The following is a 26,611-nucleotide window of genomic DNA, read 5'->3' on the forward strand; positions in this document are numbered from 1 at the left end:
CAGGTTATACGATGTTGTGGCCATCACGGAAACGTGGATAGAAGAGGGACAGGAACGGTTGTTCGAGGTTCCTGGTTACAGATGTTTCAGTAGGATTAGGGAGGGTGGTAAAAAAGGAGGGGGGGTGGCGTTGCTAATTAGAAATGGTATAACGGCTGCAGAAAGGCAGTTCGAGGGAAATCTGCCTTTAGAGGTAGTATGGGCTGGAGTCAGAAATAGGAAAGGTGGAGTCACCTTGTTGGGTGTTTACTATAGGCCCCCCAATAGCAGCAGAGATGTGGAGAAACAGATTGGGAAACAGATTTTGGAAAGGTGCAGAAGCCACAGGGTAGTAGTCATGGGCGATTTCAACTTCCCAAGTATTGATTGGAAGCTCTTTAGGTCAAGTAGATTGGATGGGGCGGTGTTTGTGCAGTGTGTCCAGGAAGCTTTTCTGCCTCAGTATGTAGATTGTCCGACAAGAGGGGAGGCCATTTTGGATTTGGTACTCGGTAATGAACCGGGACAAGTGATGGGCTTGTTAGTGGGTGAACATTTTGGTGATGGTGACCACAATTCTGTGACTTTCACCTTGGTTATGGAGAGAGATAGGTGCGTGCAACAGGGTAGGTTTTACAATTAGGGGAAGGGTAATTACAATGCTGTAAGACAGGATCTGAGGAGCATAAGTTGGGAGCATAGGCTGTCAGGGAAAGATGTCGTGGAAATGTGGAACTTTTTCAAGGAACAGATATGACGTGTCCTTGATATGTATGTACCTGTCAGGCAGGAAAGAAATGGTCGTGTGAGGGAACCTTGGTTGACGAGGGAGGTTGAATGTCTTGTAAAGAGGAAGAAGGAGGCTTACATAAGGTTGAGGAAACAGGGTTCAGACAGAGCAGTGGAGGGATACAGGATAGCCAGAACGGACCTGAAGAAAGGGATTAGGAGAGCTAAGAGAGGGCATGAAAAATCTTTGGCGGATAGGATCAAGGATAACCCAAAGGCATTTTATGCGTATGTGAGAAACATGAGAATGACGAGAACGAGGGTAGGTCCGATCAAGGACAGTAGTGGGAGACTGCGTATTGAGTCGGAAGAGATAGGAGAGGTCTTGAATGAGTACTTTTCTTCAGTATTTACGAATGAGAGGGACCGTATTGTTGAAGAGGAGAGTATGAAACGGACTGGTAAGCTAGAGGAGATACTTGTTAGAAAGGAAGATATGTTGGACATTTTGAACAACTTGAGGATAGACAAGTCCCCCGGGATGGGTTATATCCTAGGATTATGTGGGAAGCAAGAGAGGAAATTGCAGTACCTTTGGCAATGATCTTTTCATCTTCACTGTTAACGGGGGTAGTACCAGGGGACTGGAGAGTGGCGAATGTTGTGCCCTGTTCAAAAAAGGGAATAGGGATAACCCCGGGAATTACAGGCCAGTTAGTCTTACTTCGGTGGTAGGTAAAGTAATGGAAAGGGTACTGAGGGATAGGATTTATGAGTTTCTGGAAAGACACTGCTTGATTAGGGACAGCCAGCATGGATTTGTGAAGGGTAGGTCTTGCCTTACAAGTCTGATTGAATTCTTTGAGGAGGTGACCAAGCATGTGGATGAGGGTAGAGCAGTGGATGTAGTATACATGGATTTTAGTAAGGCATTTGATAAGGTTCCCCATGGTAGGCTTATGCGGAAAGTCAGGAGGCATGGGATAGAGGGAAATTTGGCCAATTGGATAGAAAACTGGCTAACCGGTCGAAGTCAGAGAGTGTGGTAGATGGTAAATATTCAGCCTGGAGCCCAGTTACAAGTGGAGTTCCGCAGGGATCAGTTCTGGGTCCTCTGCTGTTCGTAATTTTTTATTAATGACTTGGATGAGGGAGTCGAAGGGTGGGTCAGTAAATTTGCAGATGATACAAAGATTGGTGGAGTTGTGGATAGTGAGGAGGGCTGCTGTCGGCTGCAAAGGGACTTAGATATGATGCAGAGCTGGGCTGAGGAGTGACAGATGGAGTTCAACCCTGCCAAGTGTGAGGTTGTCCATTTTGGAAAGACAAATAAGAATGTGGAATACAGGGTTAACGGTAGGGGTCTTAGTGAGGTGGAGGAACAGAGGGATCTTGGGGTCTATGTTCATAGATCTTTGAAAGTTGCCACTAAGGTGGATAGAGCTTGTAAGAAGGCCTATGGTGTATTAGCGTTCATTAGCAGAGGGATTGAATTCAAGAGTCGTGAAGTGATGTTGCAACTGTACAGGACTTTGGTTAGGCCACATTTGGAGTACTGTGTGCAGTTCTGGTCGCCTCACTTTAGGAAAGATGTGGAAGCTTTGGAGAGGGTGCAGAGAAGATTTACCAGGATGTTGCCTGGAATGGAGAATAGGTCGTACGAGGATAGGTTGAGAGTGCTCGGCCTTTTCTCGTTGGAACGGCGAAGGATGAGGGGTGACTTGATAGAGGTTTATAAGATGATCAGAGGAATAGATAGAGTAGACAGTCAGAAACTTTTTCCCCGGGTACAACAGAGTGTTACAAGGGGACATAAATTTAAGGTGAAGGGTGGAAGGTATAGGGGAGATGACAGGGGTGGGTTCTTTACCCAGAGAGTGGTGGGGGCATGGAATGCGCTGTCTGTGGGAGTGGTAGAGTCAGAATCTTTGGTGACCTTTAAGCGGCAATTGGATAGGTACATGGATGGGTGCTTAAGCTAGGACATATGTTCGGCACAACATCGTGGGCCGAAGGGCCTGTTCTGTGCTATATTGTTCTATGTTCTAATCCAGAGATTACCACCTTTTCAGTTCTCCCTTAGCAGAATCTCTGCCCTAGTTATATCGAAGTTGTTGTTTTCTATGTGGACCACAACTACTGGATCTTGACCCTCCCACTCCAAGTTCCTCTGCAGCCCAGATGAGATCTCCCAAACCTGAGCACCAGGTAGGCAACACACCCTTTGGGACTCTCGTTCCTGGTCAGAGAGAATGGTGTCTATGCTTCTAACCAGATTACCCCCAGTTACAAACGATATTTCTCTTTTCTCCCCCCACTTGAATGGCTCATGAATTTGATTAAGCTGGCAGCGGGTTTTTACTTCTATAGCAATTTATTTCGACTGAAGTAATCTTGATTAGTTCTACAGTCAATACCACAGTTGAAAATGGAGCAAGGTCATTAAAACAATTACATTTATACACCATTCACGATTATGAGCTAATCAGGATTGAGACGAGGACTGGGTGTCTCAACTAAATATTAAAAAGCAGAATGACTGTGTTAACTCACACGCTTGATGTTTGGCAACTAAAACATTTGTCTATTGACCAAGTCATAAAATTAAGAAAATATTCTACAACTGCTTACACAATGCATATGCATTCACCACACATAACAAACGAGACAGAAGTGCCAAGTATGTGCTATGGTGATAACGCAGAAATCTCCAATACTTAAATGGGGTCCCCTATGTTGCAATTTCCCTATATTTAACAAATGAAGTAAAAACAAGTAAATGCCATAAGCATTATTACTGACAATGCTGAACACAAGTTACTGCTGAATAAAAGGTCAATGATTAAATTCAATAAAAATCTTTCAAATCGTACAAACCTTCCAGTAATCAGACTGTACACTGTAGTACCTCTGGTATGCAGATAATGCTGAAAGACAAAAAAAATATTTTCATAGGATTTTCAAAGCAACAAAATAGCAGAAAACACAATCCAAAGCAATTCAACAAAATCAGACAGAACTTGAAGAAAAACAGTTGTTCAAGACTGTACCAAAATCACCTCCAGTGCAATTAGGAATGAGCTGCAAGTACCAGCAACATCCATATCACATGAATGAATAAAACAACAGATGTCAAAATATCCCAGGAATAGATCTTTTCAAAGATCAACATTTTAAATTTAACACACTTCAGGACAGTAGGCTACTTCGTTGGAAGTCTGTCAGCTGGAGAAGCAGCCAGTTGGAGTGAGGAAGGAGAACAAGAATGAGTCAGGCATCAAAGGGGAGAGTGGGACAGAGTTGTCCTGCGGAAGAGTCAGTGAGCTAGAGGCAAATAGAATGCTACTACTATTGCTTGTAGCAATTCCTGCTAGGAGATCAGCTATCTTGGTGTGCCAAACGCCTTCTGCCATCCTCAAGCATCCACTGTGGCTTGTCTGCAATCACTATCACATTTGCCATTGAATTCCAGTTAGGTCTATTGTTCTTTCTACTGCCCTCCACTTTGTTGTCTAGCAGAGATCTCTATGGCATTACAGCTGATAAAATGACAAAAATACATCTAATTTCCTTTTCTCAATGCCACTGGAGTTATTTTGGCTCTTGCAATTTTAGATACATACATACAGTCTAGAAGACCAATGAAGAGCTGTCTTTAAGCATGCAATTTAACACCTACATTTTCAAGGCTTTTAATTGTATTGTATGCATCTTCACTATTGTCCAGGTTCCTGAAGCACACAGAAAAACATAACATATGGAGTTTTGAATAAAACCAAAATACCACAGCTGGCGATCTGAACTAATAACAGAAAGCACTGGAAAAATCTCAGCTAGTATGGCAGCATCTGTGGAGACAGAAATGGTTAATTTATGGAATTACTACACAGCCTCTGTCCGTTTATTTTGGAAAATTCCCAATGACGTGAATATTATTTTCAAAATTACCATTAACACCATGGTATTTGGCAATTTATCCAATGTCTTTAGACTATAATAACTTTAATATCCTGAAACATGTATAACCCAAAGGAATACTGCCTATTTTCATAAATGGGCAGACATGTAAATAGCGGAAACAGCACTACTTACCTTTTGGATAATCCTCCAACAAGAGGTTGAAATGACCAAGCTGGCAAAACAAGTCATGGTCAACTTTTCCCTCACACTTCTTGATCACTGATTCAAAGCAGTGAATAGCCTAAACAAAACAAGAATGAAAATGAGAATGCAAACTAAGAAAGACACTAAGTTACATCACTGAATTAGTTCTGCCTTCAGAGAGTATGGGTCAACAGTGAAGAACAAATGTTAATATTGGTACAGAAGCTATGGAGGATGATTCCATTCCAGAATTTAGGATCTCTTCACGATGGAAAATGTTTAATGACCAAATAAATAGAGCATTTAAAATACTCTGATATTAACTCACATTTCCCCTCATAGGAATTACATTAATTGTATGTCTATGTCTACCCAGTCGAGAAGTTCCTAATCATATGTTACATTACAATCGTTTCTGCTGGAAGTCTAAAAGAATTTTGTGATTTTCTTTTAAGTATGTTTTGCAAGCAAACTATTTATAAGTTGTACATCAATGGCACAAAATGATAAGACAATGAACTGGACCTACCAGGACATACAAAATCATGAGTTATAGCCAGTACTAGTATAAATTAACTGTATCCTACATTTATTCACATATTGAAGTAATTGAAACGATGTAAAAAAGAATTGAGTGCTAACCCTGAGGTGGGGTGCACCGGGGTTACAGTGAAATTTTACCTATTTTACATTTTTTTTTAAAGATTCCTTGTTCAGTATGTTTAAAGTTGATGCCAAAATTGAAAATACTTCACAGAAAATCACGACACAAAAAGGTGAGACATTTAGAGGCTATACTGTAAAAGTACATTTTTAATCAATCAAGAATATGCAGTATATACACAATCTACTTTTGGCAAATGACAGTTTGTTTCAATATTGCAAAAATCATGTCTTCCCTTTTGGTCCATCATAATGTGTGATAGCTGCTAGATTTGTAAAATGACAATGCAAAATGGCTTCAAGAGGAGAACTAAGGTCTCCTACCTTTTGGGAGATATCCTCATTTACAATTGAGAGTTCATCTCCCTTCCCTCTCATGACCTAATGCTTTAGATATTGCCATGGTGTTACTTCACTGCTGCAAAGTACAGGCATATTAGGATCAAGTTTAAAGGAAAGCCCAGATCAGTATTTGCAAATCAGTTGTACTGCATAAAAGTAGATATCATTAATCAACTTGTTCAGTTATGTTATGGCACACCTCTGGAGCAGGTGGGACTTAAATCCAAACCTTCTGGCCCAGAGTCAGGGACACTACCACCATACCAACAGATCTTTTAACTTGCATCATAGAGTCAAAGTCATTGAGTTACACAGCATAACAGCAGAGAAAGAGACCTTTAGGTCCAACTCGTCTATACCGTCCAGACATCCCAATCAGAGCTACCCCCATTTCTCTCTAAACCCCTTCTATTCCTATACGCATCAGATGCCTTTTAGATACCCACTTCCTCTGGCAAGTTGGTCCACACACTCATAACCCTCAGCATAAAAATGTTAGCCCTTAGGTTCTTTTTAAATCTTTCCCCTCTCACCCTAAACCTATGCCCTCTAGTTATGGACTTCCTTCACCCTCTAAAAAAAAACCTTGGTATTCACCCTAACTATGCCAACTAAATTGGTATTTGTGAGCCAACAAAATATTTCTATATTATCAGCTAATGACTCCTTCAGACTGATGCCTCCACATAAACATCCAAGCCAGTCTGAAATATCAACTTAGTTTCTGAAGTCAAAGATAGGGCCACAGAATAAATAAAAGGTAGGCCCAGAGTTGCAAACAGGTTCTTAAAACGGCTTGCAAGTCGATTCATACATAAAGTTGGGACAAAGCACAGGATAATATTAAATAGTAAATTCTAAGTATAAGAAACATTCATTTGGCAGATCTTTAAATTTAAACCCTATTTAGAACCGCATGGGTAAATCACTGCTTGTAAATTCAACCTTTGCAAATTGGGGATTCTTGTACATCCATAGCCTACATCATTAGCATAGCTCCCAGATACAATGAATGTTACCAGGAGGATACTACCTACAAAAAAGTATTTTTAGCCCATGTTGAAGATTTATAGCCACACAAGACATTTAACCCAACAACTCTACCCCAGTCATCACATTCCACACAAGCACACTCACCATTTTCATACAACACCAACAGCTTATCCTTTTTTTCTTATTCATATAAAGGAAATTGGGTGAATATTAACATCCTTGCGATAGCTACTTCCATGTTCTAACATTGTCAGAGTATTTAAAATGGATAACTCCAGACTAATGTTTGTCAAGGTGCACAGCGACCTTTTATATCCAATCAATTCCAGGATATCTCAGTAGTAACGAGTTCTTTCAGGAATGGAACCTGCTAAGATGAGGCTGAAATTTGGATGAATGTGACCGTACTATATGAGGTTATTTTGTCCTGGGTTTTAATTTAAGACAGCAGAGTTCTAAGACAGGGGAGTCTATCTGGAAAGCCAATAAACAAGGCAAATGTTGAGGCCTTGGCTTTTTGTTTTTACAAAGTTGGAAAAATAGGAGCAGCCTGGGTGTGTTCAAGCTCCCACAGAACTAGGATTTTAATTTTCATACTCAGTCGTAGCAGCTGCGGATGGATCTGTTGCTGCAGTACATCTCTCCCAGCTACTCTCGAGTTCTCTATGTTTTTCCTCCTAGGCGGCTTGGTTGCACGTGAGACAATTTATTTTCTGAATTTCCTTTTGCCAAGGGTGCCTCTATAGAATGTTACTATATTAGAACAGTTACTACTTAGTAGCTACTAATATACTATTCTGTTAAGTTTTCCAATTGAGTTATAGCTAAGCCACTTCTTTCCTTGTTGTATTTTAACCAGAGTGTATGAATAAACTGCATTTTACATATCAAGTAGTTTGACCAATTGACTTGTCTGGAATGCAGCGCCTTTATATTTACCTTTAAAATATATTTTGAGGAAGTCTGATCTAGTCCATAACACAGATGCGCTTCTGGGACAGGGAAGATAGTTAGTAAGACAAATTTAGTTGTAATGTTAAAATATTAAATTGTACTCTCTTTCTGGACATTAACATAATTTTAAAGGGTTAAACTGCACTTTGGGTGGGGGAGACATTCATGCAGGAATGTTGATGACACACACCATTTGGCCAGCCATTTACTGCTACTCTCCTGCTATTATCAAATTAAACTCTCATTCAGTCCCTTCCATTCAAAAATGCTTTCACAGCCATCACCTGAAGGTGGGACATATCATACCTACATTGTCTTGGGGGAATCAGTCAGAAAATTGTTTGCATAACGATTCCTCAGGATTAGGGCATCTACACTTACATTATCTCTGAGAATGGGGGGGGGGGCAGAGTATCTGTAAGCTTTCCAAACTGACCTGTACAAAAGGGGATGTGATTTATTTCTTCGGGGTCTCTTTTGATTTAACTTCACACGCCTGCATGGAAGGTCAAAGGGGTCTCCTAGCTTGTACAAGCTTTAATAAACTTTCACTGTTTGCAGAAGTTGGTGTATGCGAATTGCATCTTGTGTAGGAAACCTCGGGGAAAGAACCTAACAGTATGGCCCTCACTAGGACTCACTGCGAAAAACGCTCCAAACATCTCGACAAAATTGACAGCCAAATCAGCTGATTCAGCCCACTGCCTTTTACCCAAGTCCAAGTTCCAGTGATCCACAAAAGTGAAGATGGTATCCTGAGCAATACAATTTTAATTCTTCCATCACTAGTGACCATATCTTCAACTGACAAGACCCCAAGTTTCTCCTCTTCGGATTCTTTACTCCCTTTAGATGCTACTTCATAACCTATGTCTGATTACCAAGCTTTTGATTATGTGTCTTAATATCTCACACATGGCCCAATGTCAAACAGGGGCAGTGTTGTCAAATGGTGCGATGTAAATACAAGTTGCGTACATTTACTCTTATCAAACCTATTGACAATCTTAAAGACCGTCCGCTCATCCCTTTTCAAAAAAGGAAACCTCATTTTCAGTTTTGCCCATTGTAATCTCTTTGTAGTATCATTCTGATGAATCCATTTTATAACATCTACAATACTTCATATTGTGTTTTATTAAATGGAGATCAGAACTGTTCATTGGACTCCACCTGTGCTTTAGTCAAGGCTTTGCACAAATTGAAAATAGCTTCTCTGCTTTTTAAAGACTAGCTGTCAAGAAAAGACACCTAATACTTGTTACTTCTTTAAAAACATTCAGAACATATATAACTTGTTTTTTGTGATTTGTGCTGTGGTCTTAGCTTCCCCTGCTCCTCTACTACCCCTTAGAGATTTAATTTCTAAAAGGTGTGGTAATGCAATTCTGCCATCAAAATGCACCCTCATACAATAAGTTAATTTGTCAACACACACAATTGATGTTTTCAACTGACATTAATGTCAACACTCCTGACTTTATTCTAACAAAGTTGGCTATCAATCAAAATCTTCCTTGCTGGCTGATGTAAATACCAGTTCTTTCTCTAATTTCCTTTTAAAATTGCCTTCCTAAAAATTTCACACTTGAACCCTTTGTTCATGCCCACTCTAAGCATAAACCTCTGCATTCAAGTGTGTGCCTTGCCACAGCTCTAAGCTCCTGCAACTCACTTCCACACAATGCATTATAGGAAGACTTGCGACATCTCCATGATCTGGCTGACAAGAACTCTGAAGACAACAAAAAATACTGGAGAAATTCAGGTCTGGCAGCATCTGTGGGAAAAAAAGCAGACTCAAGACTTCAGGTCCAGTCACCTTTTGGAATAGACATGCCAAATTAGTTCAGACATTGAGTAAAGGCACAGCAAAGATCTGGTAATTGTGTGCTATTCAAATACAACATGCCACACAACAGAAAACCTGCCCTAAATCTTCTTCTGATAGCATGCACTGCAATTTTTAAATCTTAAACCCAAATATCATTCAAAACTCAGTTGTTTCCACAAGAAATATTGCAGTAAATGTAAAAAAGTGGTGATAACTTGTCTTACTAGTCATTTCAACAGAAGCATTAGGAGAAAACTAGACACAGGTAAATTCAATCTACAATTCAAAACAGAAGTGCAATCGCCAATTTACACCCGCTAACCCAAACACTGCTTTAATGTGACTTGCCAGCCTGCTGCCATGGTTTCTGGCAGAGCTCACTTATACGATTTTAATCCTTCATAGTACTTCCATTGCACAGGTACAGGCTATTCCTTCAAAGTAATTTAATTTGTACCATGTTTTATGCAAGTTACCTTCAATCTTTCTTCATTTAATCACATCAATACAGCTGGTCTCTGTAAATTCCATTTCACATGCCTCAAGTGTCCTTAGATACATCACACACAATCCTGGTGTCTTACCAACGTACTCCACACAACTAATGTCTCTAAGTACAGTAACTTGCACACTTTAACAAATTACTTGTCTGTGCTCATACCATCCCACTAAAAAGGACTTAGACCCTTTACTTGCACCAAAATAATTTTTGCACATTTCTGGCTTACACTGACCAGAAATTACTCTGACCCAAACAGACCAGTGATAAGCAGTGGAGAACATATTATCACAAGCTGTATTTACATCATATAATTGTAAAGCAAAAGGATCCATCACTTCATAATACAAATGACCAGCCCACCAAAAGCTTAATATAAAGAAAGTTTCGCATACCCGTTTTAAATGAACCAATGATCTGGCCTTGTTGCCACCCCTTTATGACCTCAACCAGCACTGAAAGCCTCGCGTTCTTGGCATTCATTTAATTCTGACTTCCTTTGCATCAAATTTAAAATTACTCCATCCTCAGAGGCTGCACTTTCAGCTGTCAGAAATTGGATAATCGTTGCAATATTCTTCCAGTTCCAAGGAAGGGTCACTCAACACGAAACGTTAATTCCGATTTCTCTTCACAGATGCTGCCAGACCTGCTGAGCTTTTCCAGCAATTTCTATTTTTGATTCAGGTTTACAGCATCTGCAGTCCTTTTGGTTTTTGTTAAGATTCTAGAAATCATCATTGCAGGTGTTTCTCTGGTTATGATGGTCAAAATGAAAAAAAAAAATGGTACCAGGCAAGGGAGGTCTACTGAGTTCAAAGATGTTGCTGGAAAGTAACATGAGGAAGAATTTGTCAGTTAGACAGGATGGCTTTTTTATTAAAATTCATTTACAAGGTGTGTGCATCACTGGCCAGAGCAATCCCAAATTGCCCAGATAGCAGTTAAGAGTCAATCGCGCTGCTATGCATCTGTAATCACATGCAGCTGGACATCAGATAGGTTTTTCTGATAAGCAATAGTGGCTTCTGTGACCATTTGACTCAATTCCAGATTTTTACTGAATTCAAATTTCATCACTCACCACGGCAGGATTCAATACAGGATCCCCAGGTCATTACCAGAGTTTCTGTATTGATAGTCTAGTCATAACAGCATTAGGTCATCACTTCTCTCATTTTGTTAAGTCATTTTGACTGCCTGTTCTGAATTGGCCGAGAAAGTGTTGTTGAATAATATTCAACTGCTACAGGCCATATGGCATAGGTACACATGCTTGGGAAAAGGAGTTCTACGACTGTGACCCATTGACAGCAAAGGAATGTGAGATAACATTTTAAACAGACGATGTGTGGCTTGAGTGGGAACATAGCGATGGCGGTGCTTCTTTGCATCTCCAGGCCTCAACCTTTTAAGAGGAGGAGATTTAGAAGGTGCTGTTAAAGAGGACTTAAGTTGCAACCACACAACTGGAGATGATCTGCACTGCTGCAACTGTGTGTTGATGGAGGGAATGGATGTTTAAGGTAATAGATGGGGTGCCATTCAAGTAGGTTGCTTTATCATGAATAGTATTAACCTTCCGAAGTACAGTTGAAGTAGTATTCATTCAGGCAAGTGAACAGTATTCCATCACTCTGGGCATGCACCTTCCAGGAACAAGCTTTGGGGATTCAGGAGTTGAATTACTCACTGAAGAATTCCCAGATTCTGCCCTGCTCTTGAAGTCATAGTATGTATATGGCCAGAGCTGAAAATGTGTTGCTGGAAAAGCGCAGGTCAGGCAGCATCCAAGGAGCAGGAGAATCGATGTTTCGGACATAAGCTCTTCTTCTGCCTGACCTGCTGCGCTTTTCCAGCAACACATTTTCAGCTCTGACCTCCAGCATCTGCAGTCCTCACTTTCTCCTATGTATATGGCCAGTCCAATTAAGTTTCTGGTCAATGGTGATCCCATGAAGTTGATGAAGGATTCAACAATGGGGATGCCATTGAATATAATGAGGTGATAGTTCGATTCTCTTTTATTGGAAACAATGATAGCCAGGCAGAGTGCCATAAAAAACACACAAAAAACAAACTCATCAGCCAATGCGAATGTTCTCCAAAGTCTTGGCAATCATGGGCATAGACTATTTCAGTGCACGAGTGGTCAATGGCTCTGAACACCATAATCTGTGAAAACGCCACTTATGACGGATGCGGAGGAGGAGTTGAAAATGCGTGGGTTGAAGGTACTACCTTGAATTCTTGCAGCAACATCCCAGGGGAAAGACAGGTCACCTGCACAATGACAATCATCTTCCTTTGTGCTAAATATGACTCTAACCAATCATGACTTTCTCTGACCCTCCCCCTCAAAAGTTGCAGAAATGTAATCGGGAAAAGGACATTCAAAGAGGAAGCGGGGATACATTTTGAGACAAATCAATATCTTCAGAAAGGTAGAGATAAATGGACAAATGATGGGTTACATAGATAGGAGCTTGTCTTTAGGAATATTTATTTCCTAGGGAGAGGCAGAAGACGAGATTGGGGATAGGAAGGAGAATAGAGGTGGACAGTAATATAGGAAAATCATTTGAGGGGCAGAGACGCAAGGAATTAAATGGCAATCGTGAACAAAGACCGAGCTGCCGCCTTTACTTTGGAGGAAACAATTTACATACGCAAGAACTAAAGATAACATCTTCAGAAAAATAGATATTGGTTAATGGGAATAAAATCCAACAATTTTTTTTTGAAGATGCATTAAGCAGAGAGAATAGAAAAGCCAGCAGAGAGATGGGGTCAGGGCCAAGCCAAGAAATTGCTATAGCTGGAAAGAAAGTGAAAAATGAAAGGGTAAAACAAGTATTTTCATTCAAGAGCACTCTTTCTCACTCACACTGAAATGGTCAAATAATTGACAAAATTTCATAGCATCACACTAATAAAACTTTAAATTTTCAGTCATGTGGATGATTGAGGACACACTTCAAGTACAGTAAATCAATCAAAAATATCAAATAGGATCTCAAGATTTACTTCAATCAACAAGGCATTAAAATTTAATGAAAGAAATGAATGGTGTCTATTTTACCTGTGTAATAGTACATGGTTGTTGGCAACATTTTATTCAACTCCAATAATTGATAAACATGTTAGGGCTGTTGGAATAAATTTATTTGCATACTTTTAAACATCACAAAGCATCTGCTGAGGCAAAAAAAAATCTCAGAATTTCCACAACTCTTCAAAGCAATAAAGGTTTAATTAGTAGACATCTTAAAGCAATATTTTAAAAAGACTGAAGATTCACTCGTCATTCATTCTCAGGTTGGTCTGAAAGTGCACAGGTTATCTGTACAGAAACACAAGCCTAATAAGGTCATCATTAAGCAAGAGACAGTGATAAACTTCTCCATATTTAACAGCAATACTTGCAGAAATGTCAATCCCAGTTTTATTATTTTCACTTTTGAAAAACAGTTGTTTTAACTTACTTTTATGTGTTCTGATTAAGGCAGAAATGCAACCTAAGATATTTTGCCAACTACAGCAAGGTACAAAATGCACTCCTTTTACTGCTGCTAGCTCTTTCAAGAATATGGAAGAAGGTCTATTTGACAGAAACTGGCTACAAAATGCGCAATGATATTTGTGATATCACTTTACAGATTAAGAAAGTGTGAATCTTCTATTCAGGATTGTCACAAATTAATCCAACACCCACAATTAGATATAGAACTAGTAAGTAATTCAGCCCACTGAGTCTGCTCTATCATCCAATGAGATCATGGATGATCGAATAACTCAACTCCATTTCTCTGCCTCTTCCCCCAAGCCTTGATTCCCTTATTGACTGAAAATCTGCCTGTCATGATCTTCACTATACTTAATGACATAACTACGACAGCCATCTGCAACGGTACCAACAACTCCATACACAGAAGGGAACTAGCCACCTGCTGAAAAGCTTCGCATTCTGCCAGTTGGTACCTCCTGGTTTTCCTTTTAAACAAAAAGGGTGTCTTAGTTAAAAATCACAACACCAGGTTATAGTCCAACAGGTTTGTTTGAAAGTACTAGTTTTCGGAGAGCTGCTCCTTCATCAGGTAACTGTGGATGTGGAGCAGGACCATAAGACACAATTTATAGCAAAAGATCAGAGTCGTGCAATTGTTCTAGGAGCCCAGTCCAACACCAGCACCTCCACAGCAATCTAAGTTTGAAACAATATATTGTTTCAGTTGCATGACCCTGCTCCTCAGCTACCTGATCAAAGAGCAGCTCTCTGAAAGCTAGTACTTCCAAAGAAACGTGTTGGATTTATAACCTGGTGTTGTGAGATTTTTAACTTTGCCCACCCCAGTCTAACACCGGCACCTCTACATCAAAGAAAAATAAGAACTTTGGAAACAGTTGTTCATGTGTATTACAGAACATTCACTACAGCAAATAGTACTTAGGATCGTTTGGAAGGAACCAACATGCACCACAAGTCAAATATTGCAAATATGAGAAATCATGCAAGAACAATGAAAAAAGTAAAAATATCATGCAGGTCAGGCAGCATCTGTGAAATGGGAGAGTAGGTAATAGATTCAATACTTTATAAGACAAAGTACAAAAGTTGGTAGGGGCAGAGAAGAGAAAAAAAGGAAAAGAAGTTACATGCATTTCTTTCACCTTAATATACTGTACTTGCTACTTCTGTAAAGGGACGACCAATAAAGATGTCCAGCACCAGCTTAACTATGTCAATGGTGCCTTCAAGCTGAACATTTTTTTTTGAGAATAGGGACTTCTGGAGGCCAATGGTCCTGGTCTACAAGGCTATTGTATTGACTTCAATGAAACCTGGACAATCTACCAATGTCACAAATGTCCTTCAGAGCTTCCATCAGTGGTGCCTTCATCAAATCCCATGGATCAACTGGAAGGACAACATACCAACATAAGCAAAGCTCTGCTCCTGAAGAGCCAAGTCCAATGGACCAGTCTTTGTATCAGGATGCCCAAAACACACCTCTCACAATAGAGTCTTCCCCCAGTTCTTGGTCAATGTTGAAAGGGTGGCCAACGTAAAAGTACAAGCTTAATGTCACCCCACAGTTTGGAGGGATTGACATCATTGGCTGGGAGGAGAAATATTTCAACCATAAAGTATGGTGCCTCCTGATCCATCAAAGTACAAGACATATTGAGGTTTAGAGAATCAACCACAAGGTGGAACATCATCAGAGGAAAGAAAGGGAAACCAACTTAGGGCTGCAGAAAATAACAAATGCTAGAGATCAGTGGGTCACACAGCATTCGGAGACAGAGAACAAGCTAACATTTCAAGTCTAGAAAACTCTGCATACAGAAATAGAATCTGATCTGATGAAATGTGTCCCCCACTACGGGAAAACCTGAGGACCCAAGATTGAGTTTCAGTCATCTCACAATTCATCCAACTTTACAAATTTTATCCTATATTTTGAGGGACTGATGACAATGATTAACTATAGACCATCTAAGCTCCTTTACAGATGTGGCCAAACACAGATTGGGTGGATTTAATAATAACACTTCTTCAGGAGGAGAAAAAATGTCTTCATCTAGACACCAGTCAGCCTATCAAATTCTCTGCCACAGAAAATGGTTCAGAACAAGACACTGAATCTGGTTAAGCAATTAATATAGTTCTTAGGCTAAAGAGGTCAAAGGGTAAGGGGAGGAAGTAGAAACAGGATACTGAATTGGATGATCAGTCATGATCATTTAAATGGTACGGCAGACTCAAAAGGCCAGATGGACTACTACTGCTATTTCCTACATTCATCCACAAGTACAGCTTGGCTTTCAATCCTTTGCTGCTTTAGCCATCCATTCAACTCCCACATTTGAATCTGCAACATCACTGTAATTAAATTCTAAAGAGCAGTACCTCATTTTTTTTATGCACCACTTTCAATCTGCTACCTCAAATTTAGAGCTTAATACTTTCACTGCTCCCTTTCTCTCAGCCAGCAAGTATTAACAACTTCTGGTTGTCATTTATAAATCCTCTGAATCAAATTCTGTTTATTTTTTCATTACTCTTTCGCCATGCACCCTTGTCCCTTTTGTCATTCAAATCATTCACATTTCTTGCTTTTTTGCTCTCCCTGCAATTACTCTGTACTTGTTTATTCTATATTTTTCCCCACTTCCAACAGAAGGTCATCAATCTTAAACATCAACTCTTTCTCTCTCCAGAAATGCTGCCTGGCCTGCATATTTCACTTCATGTTAAAGTAGTCAGTATTTTTACTGAGGAGCCACTCCATTCCAAATATTGGCTGGCCATCAAGCTACAGGTAATACAACTGTGATAGTTTCAATTGGAATAATGGCAATGAAGAAGCCCCTAGCATCTTCATGAATGATGGCCTTGGATGAACTGACTAAAAGTTCTGTGAAACCTGCATTTTCTTCTCCCCATAAATTTGTCTTACTCATTTAAAACATATCATGCCACACTACAAAACATCACAAATATTTTTGCATTCTCCTTATTTCAGTGCTATTGGAAATGGCAAGAGTGATCAAGAGGAACGATAAAGTAATGGCAAAAATTAAATCTATGTCAAAGAATCCAGTAAAGATAACTTACAGCATGTTAGAAAACATAACTGAGCAGATTAAAAAAAAACTTATGGCAAGACATCAGCCTTACTATGTGAGGAGCTTAATTGAAGAGTATTATGCCCAAGAATTCCTCTGCAATCACTTGCAGATTGTGGAATTCTAAACAGAATCTAAATTAAAATGAAAACAACATTCAAACAATGTATAGAGTGAATGATTTATATATACATTTTAACATCAATTATTTGAGAGTTTGGATTTTTAACTAGTTGCTAGGGTTTTGGTCAGAGTATGAGTAGGTCGAATGATTAACGTGTTTGTGTTTCTGAAGGGCTTTTTTTAAAAACCAATATGACAGTGTCCCTGGAAATCTAACTGAAATTTGTTTGTATTGGGGAGGTTTATGGGTAGACACAAGTTCGAAGGATCAGGAATTGATTTTGTTTTGCTTTAGGGAACACAAGTCAAAAGAACACCACCAATCTCCTGGAACACTGAATTAGTTCAGAAAAAAAATTAGAAATAAGTGCAGTATAAAGATTCAGTTTCAAACTTCCTGACCATTAAAATTCTAAAGAGGTTTCATTAAAATTCTAAAGAGGTTATTCAAATCTGAGAAGAATCTAAGAATAGTTGTATGAATAAATACTCATGGAAAAAGCTTTCAGACTCAAGACCAGGAATGGACAACAATTGTTAATCAAGCCTATAGAAGTGACAGAGAAGGGAATTCTCTCCGGTGTTTGACTAATGTAAAAGGTTTGCCTCTGGGATAGATGTATTTTATTGTGTTTTGAAATCTTTCAAATTGTCTTATATGTAGATAGCTTGTTTAATTCTATTTTTACTTTTTGGCAATTATAAGCTTGTTTTATTGTTGAAATTACATCATCTGTGTTTCAGTGAAAGATCACTTGTTAAATAATAAAACAATATGATCCATCTAGTCAGATTTCAATCAGTAATAACAGTACAGTAATAACATTAGCTGGAATCATAAAGGGCCAGGGCCAAGCTTGGTTACAGCATTTTTCCCACCATTTTGTCACTCCTTCCAACCCAAAACAAACAAAATGCAGTGCTCAGCTTTTCACTGGGCTAAGTCTGATCTAGTTTTAATATTCATTCATTACTGAATTATCCTAATATTAACTAAGGCACTAAAGACAAATTGAAACTTCATCCCAGCACACACAGTTTTCACAGACTTAGAGCTGCGAAATTCACCATCACAAATGCACCACAAAACCTCAAGAGAATAACTTCTAAGAGAGAATTGGAATAGCACTAGCCAGCAGCCTGGTTGTTATTCCCTTATATTATAGGAAATTTGAATTCAGCTACATTTCTAAATTATATCTCCAGAACAGCTCCTTACTTTTTTACTCCATCCAACACAGCTCTGAGCTCAGCTATTAATTCTCATACTTTGCTCATTTCAGTTAAATGAAAGTACAATAAATGGGGAGGCTTCCAGTAAGAACCATTTGAAGCAGCTACAGTTCAAGTTAAAGAGCTCTGAAGGAAAACGAAGTGGACTGAAATACAACAATAAAATTAAATTGAAAGAGAGAAATAAGTACAAAAGTGAATTTGAACGGGATAGAAAGAAAAGCATGTCACCTTTAAGTGCTAACAAAAGCAGAAGCAATTAAAATTGTTAAATCGCCTAAAGATATAGAACTCATGAGTCACTTTAAGCAACTTCTCCATAGTGAAAGTTCCATACCAGTTTCTACATGCAAATTCTACAAAATAAATTAAGTTTACCATAAAGCAATACTTTGAAGATATAAATCCAATATCTAAAGTATTTTTAGGTTACATTTTAAAACTGATATTTTACCATCTCGGTTGGAAATGCTCAAATTATGGAATTCTAGTTTAAAATGAACAGTTCAGCACAGCTCAAAATTTACATCTTGTATAAATGTTTCCAATGACATTGCTACTTTTGACAATGACTGACTAATTGTACAGAGATTGTAACATTTTCAACGTTCACGGCACCTCAGTAGACCCAAGTGTGGGCACCAATACCAGTACCACTTTATCTCACAGCCAGATCCTGCACTCAGTTCCTATCACTGTAAAGTCTCAATTCTTGTCCTAGCATTTTCACTACCTCAAAACCTAACACACAAAAATAAAATACTTCAGTTTTAAGAATTTAGCATTTACTAGCATCCCATGAGTGAAACAGTGCTTGAAATTTTACACAAATGTTTTGACAAGCACATTTTGATATGACATGGCTAAACCAGGATTAGGTGCATTTTTAAAAAATTCATGTGCTTTTTTGTAGTCTAGCATTTCTTGCTCATCACTAAGTGCCCAGAGGGCAGTTAAATGTCAATCTCATTGCTGTGACTCCAGACTCATATGCAGATTTCCTTCCATAAAGGCAATCAGTCAACTAAATTAGTTTTTACAATAATTATTATTAAATTCTAATTTTACCATCTTCTATGATGGGATTCAAACCCATGCCACCAAAACATTAGTCTGGAGTTTGAGAATAGCAGCCCGATGACGCCGACTATTGAGCTAAATGACACAGTAACTGTAATTTACATAACAGTGGCAATTTTTAAAAACAACTGAACTAGTTACCAGGCATGCAAAATTTGAAATGTGATATTTGAAGATATAAAAAGCCTTATATAAGGCCTTTCCTTCTTTTCACAAAGCCCAATGCACACTGGGGCAATGAACAGTAAAGTAAAGAGTGTGTTTGTGTTTTCTTCTTAAAAGAACTTTAAAGCTGTTTGCTGACAGCACAAGAGCAAGGAGCACACAATCTCTTTTGGAACATTAGTACACATGACACCACCGACAACAATATCCCAGGGAATGTATGCAAAGTTACCACAGATAGCATTGATGATTCGCTAGAACTATCCATAGCTTTAGGACTGAAAATTCTATTTTTCACAAAAGTTGGGTCAAAAAAACTTCAGTAAAGTTTAGTGCATGGCCTCTAAAGTACTTGCAATATTGTAGTGCTTACAGGTTAACATATTTGTGCAATTTGCCTCCTGTATTATGTCTTCATGAAATAAAAATGAAAAATACTGTAGATGCTGGAAACGTGAAATGGAAAAGGTCTTTGTAATTTTTTTAAAATGAAATTTATTCTCGTATTGCATGAAAAGACTTTTTTTAAAACATAGTATGCATAGATATTGAGGGCTATGTAGGTAATCATGGATTATTTTTCTGAATATTTTCTTCTGCTTTTGCTCATTGACATTTCTTGAATTTTACCAGTGTTGGTATTTATTAATGATATTGCTGTTGGAATAGAGAATCACATATCTAGATTGGGCAATGACACAAAGATAGGCAATAGCTGGAAATGTGTTGCTGGAAAAGCGCAGCAGGTCAGGCAGCATCCAGGGAACAGGAGAATCGACATTTCGGGCATAAGCCCTTCAGGAATGGGGAAAGTTTGTCCAGCAGGCTAAGATAAAAGGTAGGGAGGAGGGACTTGGGGGAGGGGCGTCGGAAATGTGATAGGTGGAAAGAGGTCAAGGTGAGGGTGATAGGTCAGACTGGGGTGGGGGCGGAGAGGTCGGGAAGAAGATCTCAGGTTAGGATTTCCATCTCAGGCGACCGAATCAACACGGACATCTACTACAAACCGACCGACTCCCACAGCTACCTGGACTACACCTCCTCCCATCCTGCCCCCTGTAAAAATGCCATCCCATTCTCCCAATTCTTTCGACTCCGCCGCATCTGCTCCCAGGAGGACCAGTTCCAAAAACACACAACCCAGATGGCCTCCTTCTTCATGGACCGCAATTTCCCCCCCGACGTGGTCGACGATGCCCTCCACCGCATCTCTTCCACTTCCCGCTCCTCCGCCCTTGAACCCCGTCCCTCCAACCGCCACCAGGACAGAACCCCACTGGTCCTCACCTACCACCCCACAAATCTCCATGTACAGCGCATCATCCGCCGTCATTTCCGCTACCTCCAAACGGACCCCACCACCAAGGATATATTTCCCTCCCCTCCCCTATCAGCATTCCGTAAAGACCACTCCCTCCGTGACTCCCTCGTCAGATCCACACCCCCCACCAACCCAACCTCCACTCCCGGCACCTTCCCCTGCAACCGCAGGAGGTGCAAGACTTGCGCCCACACCTCCCCCCTCACCTCCCTCCAAGGCCCCAAAGGAAACTTCCATATCCGCCACAGATTCACCTGCACCTCCACACATATCATCTATTGCATCCTCTGCACCCGATGTGGCCTCCTCTATATTGGGGAGACAGGCCGGCTACTTGCGGAGCGTTTCAGAGAATACCTCTGGGACACCCGGACCAACCAGCCCAACCACCCTGTAGCTCAACATTTCAATTCCCCCTCCCACTCCACCAAGGATATGCAGGTCTTTGGACTCCTCCATCGTCAGACCACAACAAAATGACGGTTGGAGGAAGAACGCCTCATCTTCCGCCTAGGAACCCTCCAACCACAAGGGATGAACTCGGATTTCACCAGTTTCCTCATTTCCCCTCCCCCCACCCTGTCTCAGTCAAATCCATCAGATTCAGCACCGCCTTCCTAACCTGAGATCTTCTTCCCGACCTCTCCGCCCCCACCCCAGTCTGACCTATCACCCTCACCTTGACCTCTTTCCACCTATCACATTTCCGACGCCCCTCCCCCAGTCCCTCCTCCCTACCTTTTATCTTAGCCTGCTGGACAAACTTTCCCCATTCCTGAAGGGCTTATGCCCGAAACGTCGATTCTCCTGTTCCCTGGATGCTGCCTGACCTGCTGCGCTTTTCCAGCGACACATTTCCAGCTCTGATCTCCAGCATATGCAGACCTCACTTTCTCCTCAAAGATAGGCAATAGTCCAGCAGTGCAGATAGACATTTAAAGTTACAAAGAATGTTAATAGACAAGTTAATAGGAAAAAAAACTGTGGTAAATTTATTTCAATGCAAATAAATGTGAGGTCATCATTTAGACCTCAGAGCAAAATGGGATATTTTTCAGCTGGTCAAAAACAATATTAGAGGAATATTAAAAAGGAAAATTAGAATTCTAATGATACTTGCAGGGTACATGTACGTAGATCATTAAAATGTCTTAAGTGCAGAAAACAGAAGGCTAAATAACCTTTATATTAAGAAAATTAGAATACAAGTTGTAGAAATCATGCTGCCACAATCTGAAGGCCTGATTAGATCACACTTGAGCACTGTGGGCAATTCTGAGCACTGCACCATAGAAAGAATAATGATCTTAGAGAGAAAAAGAATATTTACTGCAGTAACACTTGGAAAGCAAGAATTACCCAAAAATAAAAGTATATTCCTTGAAATTTAAGTTACTAAGAGATAATGTCTTGATTTGATCAAAGTTTATGCTATCACAGGGGACTGATTGTAAATATTGAAGAACCATTTCTGCTGATTCAGAAGTCTGGGCCTAAGTAACAGTAAAAATAATAGGCCTTTCAGAATTAAAATTAGAAAATCTCTGCACAAAAATGGGTAGTAGAACTCTAGAACTTCTGTAAACAGTACACAAAGTTCTAGAAATTAATGCTAGATATTAAAGCTATTCTAAATTTTGAGACTGATTGATGAAATTGTATCAAAATTTAGTGATTGGGACAAAGTGGATATGTAGGGTTAGGTCAGCCATGCCTTAGTGATGGAAGGATAGATTTGAACGTTGGAATGGGCTACTCCTGTTCTTACATTCTTAAAAACCTATAAAGCCTTTGGAAACGTGCCCACAGCTTTTTCTGGTACCAATGTAGTCCATAAAGATTGCACATTGTACCTGCTGCCCTTGTGGACTGAAGTAGTTGTGTTTAGAAAAGTGCTAAGGAACCATGGTGAATTTCTGAAGAAAAAGGGATTTTTTTTAATCAATTTTGATTGATTATCAATTTTGAATTTAGTTTTCAGAATAGAGGTAACATAATAGAAGTAGGAGGCCATTTGGCCCTGGAAGACTACTCCACCATTCAATATGACCATGGCGGATTCTCTGTGTCATGCTCCTCCCAAGACTCCAACACTTTTAGCCTAGAGAAAAGTTTAAATAGCTTTCGTAACTTGCACTCCACAGGTTCAACAATCTCCAAATGAAGACATTTCTCATGTCAGTGTGAAATGACCATGTATCCCGACACTACAACCACTTGATCTGGAATCCCAGTCAGGGGAAACACCATGACTGTGTCCAGCCCTGTCAGAATTCTATACATTTACATGAGATCTCAATTCATTCTTCTGAATTCCAGCGAATACAGGTTGGTATTCGGATATGAAAACTTCATGCTAAAAACCTCCAAGGACTCATCACATTGTCTCCATGTCCACGAAGAAACAACAAGTCAATTAAGTAGAAACTCAGTTGAGTCTGGGGAGTAACTTTTCTAAATTTCAGTCTCATTAAGAGACAATGTCAGGAAAGAAGTTGAAACATTGTTTTAAATAGAGTCATAGAGATGTGAAGCATGGAAACAGATCCTTTGGTCCAACCCGTCCACGCTGATCAGATATCCCAACCCAATCTAGTCCCACCTGCCAGCACCCGGCCCATATCCCTCCAAACCCTTCCTATTCATATACCCATCCAAATGCCTCTTAAATGTTGCAATTGTACCAGTCTCCACCACATCCTCTGGCAGCTTATTCTATACACTTACCACCCTTGCGTGAAAAAGTTGCCCCTGAAGTCTCTTTTATATCTTTCCCCTCTCACCCTAAACCTATGCCCTCTAGTTTTGGACTCCCCAACCCCAGGGAAAAGGCTTTGTCTATTTATCCTATCCATGCCCCTCAATTTTGTAAACCTCTATAAGGTCACCCCTCAGCCTCCGACGCTCCAGGAAAAACAGCCCCAGCCTGTTCAGCCTCTCCCTGTAGCTCAGATCCTCCAACCCTGGCAACATCCTTGTAAATCTTTTCTGAACCCTTTCAAGTTTCACAACATCTTTCTGATAGGAAAAAGACCAGAATTGCACGCAATATTCCAACAGTGGCCTAACTAATGTCCTGTACAGCCGCAACATGACCTCCCAACTCCTGTACTCAATACTCTGACCAATAAAGGATATCATACCAAACGCCTTCTTCACTATCCTATCTACCTGCAACTCTACTTTCAAGGAGCTATGAACCTGCACTCCAAGGTCTCTTTGTTCAGCTACACTCCTTAGGACCTTACCATTAAGTGTATAACTCCTGCTAAGATTTGCTTTCCCAAAATGCAGCATCTCGCATTTATCTGAATTAAACTCCATCTGCCACTTCTCAGCCCATTGGCCCATCTGGTCCAGATCCTGTTGTAATTTGACGTAACATTCTTCGCTGTACACTACACCTCCAATTTTGGTATCATCTGCTAATTTACTAACTGTGCCTCTTATGCTCGCATCCAAATCAGTTGTGTAAATGACAAAAAGTAGAGGGCCCAGCACCGATCTTTGTAGCACTCCACTGGTCACAGGCGTCCAGTCTGAAAAACAACCCTCCACCACCACCCTGTCTTCTATCTTTGAGCCAGTTCTGTATCCAAATGGCTAGTTCGCCCTGTATTCCATGAGATCTAACCTTGCTAATCGATCTCCCATGGGGAACCTTGTTGAACGCCTTACTGAAGTCCATATAGATCACATCTACTGCTCTGCTCTCAATCTTCTTTGTTACTTCTTCAAAAAAACTCAATCAAGTTTGTGAGACATGATTTCCCACGCATAAAGCCATGTTGTCTATCCGGAATCAGTCCTTGCCTTTCCAAATACATGTAAATCTTGCTATTATATTTAGAAAGGTTGTCTTAAAACCTTTTGTGGAATAATGTCTGTTTTGTTCAGGAAAATCTGCAGCTTCTGACAAATATTTCATGATTAACAAGCCCAAATAAAACTAAGTAAATAAATGAGCAAATAAAAAAAAGTACTGCGGATGCAGGACATCTGAAATATTGGAAGGATGTGAATGTCCTGGAGAGAGACCAGAAGATATTTACTAGAATGGTAATAGGGATTAGAAACGTCAGTTATGAGCAAAGCTTCAAATAGTTGGGACTATCTTCCTTGGTGAGAAGGCAACTAGGAAGAGATCCGCGAGGTTTTCAGAATGAAGGGCATGAATAGAATAAATAGAAAGAAAACAATCCCCCTGTACAGGATTGAGAAACGGAGAGTTCAGACTTAATGTGATTTGTAAAAGGAAGAAATGAGAGGTGAGAAAAAAATCTTCAATATTAGAAATTAGATATGGAATGCACTACCTGGAAGTGTGTTGGGGCTGAGATATTAAAGGGTTAATTTGTTCTGCTGACCTGCAGGAAATTGGATGTCCCAGGGGTAGGATAGTATGCCTCCATCTTAGGGTGGTATGTTTCTGTTGTAGTGGTAGATTGTAAGGAATTTACATTGCCATCTGCGTGCCCATTTCCTAATTATTCCTAGAATTTACATGGTCATTCCTTACCATTCAGAGCCATTTGCATCACCATCCCCTATTCAGAATCAATAAAAATGTCGCAATTAAAATTCTGACCACATCCTGTAGTTTAAAAAAACGATATACAGCAGATGTGGCCATTAAGGGATGATTTAATCGCATTATCTCTGGAATGTATGTGATCACTACAATGTGTCTTGAGTAGCATGTGACTGTGGGGAAAATGGCTGAGGGTTGTCTTGTGGGTGTTGCTGACTGTAGTATGAAACTCTTGTACTGTATAAAAGGAAGGACTGTTTCTTTTGTTCAGAGAGCTTTGCCTGACACGCTTCACAGGCATTACAAAGAGTGTTAAGCGATCTCCAAAGCTTGTACTTGCTTACTAAAAGTTTGGTAACTCATGAAGTTGACATGTTACAGTTGCACCAAGTGTGTAAGAATCTCCAAAAAAAGAACCTCATAGAGCCAGGAGCAATGCAGGCATTCAAGAGAGTATTGGATGATTATTTGGAGAAAAACAGAGTAGAGGGAATAGGGGAAAAAGCAGGAAATTGGTACCAGGTCATAACCTCATTTGACCAGCCAGTGCAGGCATGATGGAACAAATGGCAACCTTCTGCGCCGTTACACAATGAAATGTGCAGGAAAACTAAACTCATTTTCTAGAATAATAATAGTATTGCATAGTACCTAAACTAATTTAAGATTCTGGCCATAGACTAATGAATAATAACTAAGAAATATAGTTATTTTCAATTCAATTATCTTCGCCCTCCTTTTTCAGTTTTCTTGTCATTTCTTGGCAGTTCATTGCATAATAGTTTGAGTCACACCTGTCCCTTCAACCATGTGAAGTGAATTCTTTGCACGATCTGTCCATACCAAGGCAGTTGTCAAATTGCGGCCTGGTTGACCAGCTAAAAATGACGCAGGATCCGATCTCCAACTTCAAGCATCGCTGAAAGGATTTTCAACTGCAGTACTCATGGCATTCATAGTCCAAACTTGTAATTGTTGAATTCCTTTCTATTATCAGAAATTTTGCTGATTTTCCATGTCCAGTCCCTATCAGAATCATTGTGATTCTATCATAATATTTTGATTCTTAGTATGATCCTTGAGTTGAAAACACTAAATCTGGTTGCCAGGTGTACAAAATATAGAATTAAAATATTTCTTTATTCCATACACTTTGAAACAATGACGACTTAAAAATGTCACATGACAACAGAAGGCTTATTGTAGGATGTACTGGAACCTTTGATACCTATTCCATGCTGACTAATTTCTGTTAGTCTAATGTTCTTTTTCAGCCACATCTGAATATTTTGGATACTTTTGATAAGTAGAATGGGCAGATTTTCTATGAAGCTTGAGACTTTTTTTTAATTCTGAGTCTTTATTAAGACTTGCCTAACACTGAGAAACAAGTTTAATTCAGGGAATAGTGATATCCTGATGTGATAA

General features: G+C 39.7%; 1 protein-coding gene across 5 annotated transcripts in view; it reads right to left on the reverse strand.

Moving 5' to 3' along the window:
- Positions 1–26,611, reverse strand: part of kdm6a (lysine (K)-specific demethylase 6A) — a 243,113-nt gene that overhangs the window by 203,063 nt on the left and 13,439 nt on the right. For all 5 annotated transcript variants that reach the window (XR_015758897.1, XM_043700863.2, XM_043700864.2 and 2 more), the window contains exons 3-4: positions 4,801–4,909; positions 3,586–3,635 (exon numbers count right to left, since the gene is read on the reverse strand). Coding sequence is in view for 4 of the 5 variants with exons in the window: in XM_043700863.2 (XP_043556798.1) it covers positions 3,586–3,635; positions 4,801–4,909 (159 nt within the window). In the remaining variant the exon portion in view is untranslated. The remainder of the gene's footprint in view (positions 1–3,585; positions 3,636–4,800; positions 4,910–26,611) is intronic.

This window comes from Chiloscyllium plagiosum, unplaced genomic scaffold (assembly GCF_037043375.1).
Source record: "Chiloscyllium plagiosum isolate Xiang-an unplaced genomic scaffold, Cpla_swu_hap1 HiC_scaffold_12, whole genome shotgun sequence".
NCBI lineage: Eukaryota > Metazoa > Chordata > Chondrichthyes > Orectolobiformes > Hemiscylliidae > Chiloscyllium > Chiloscyllium plagiosum.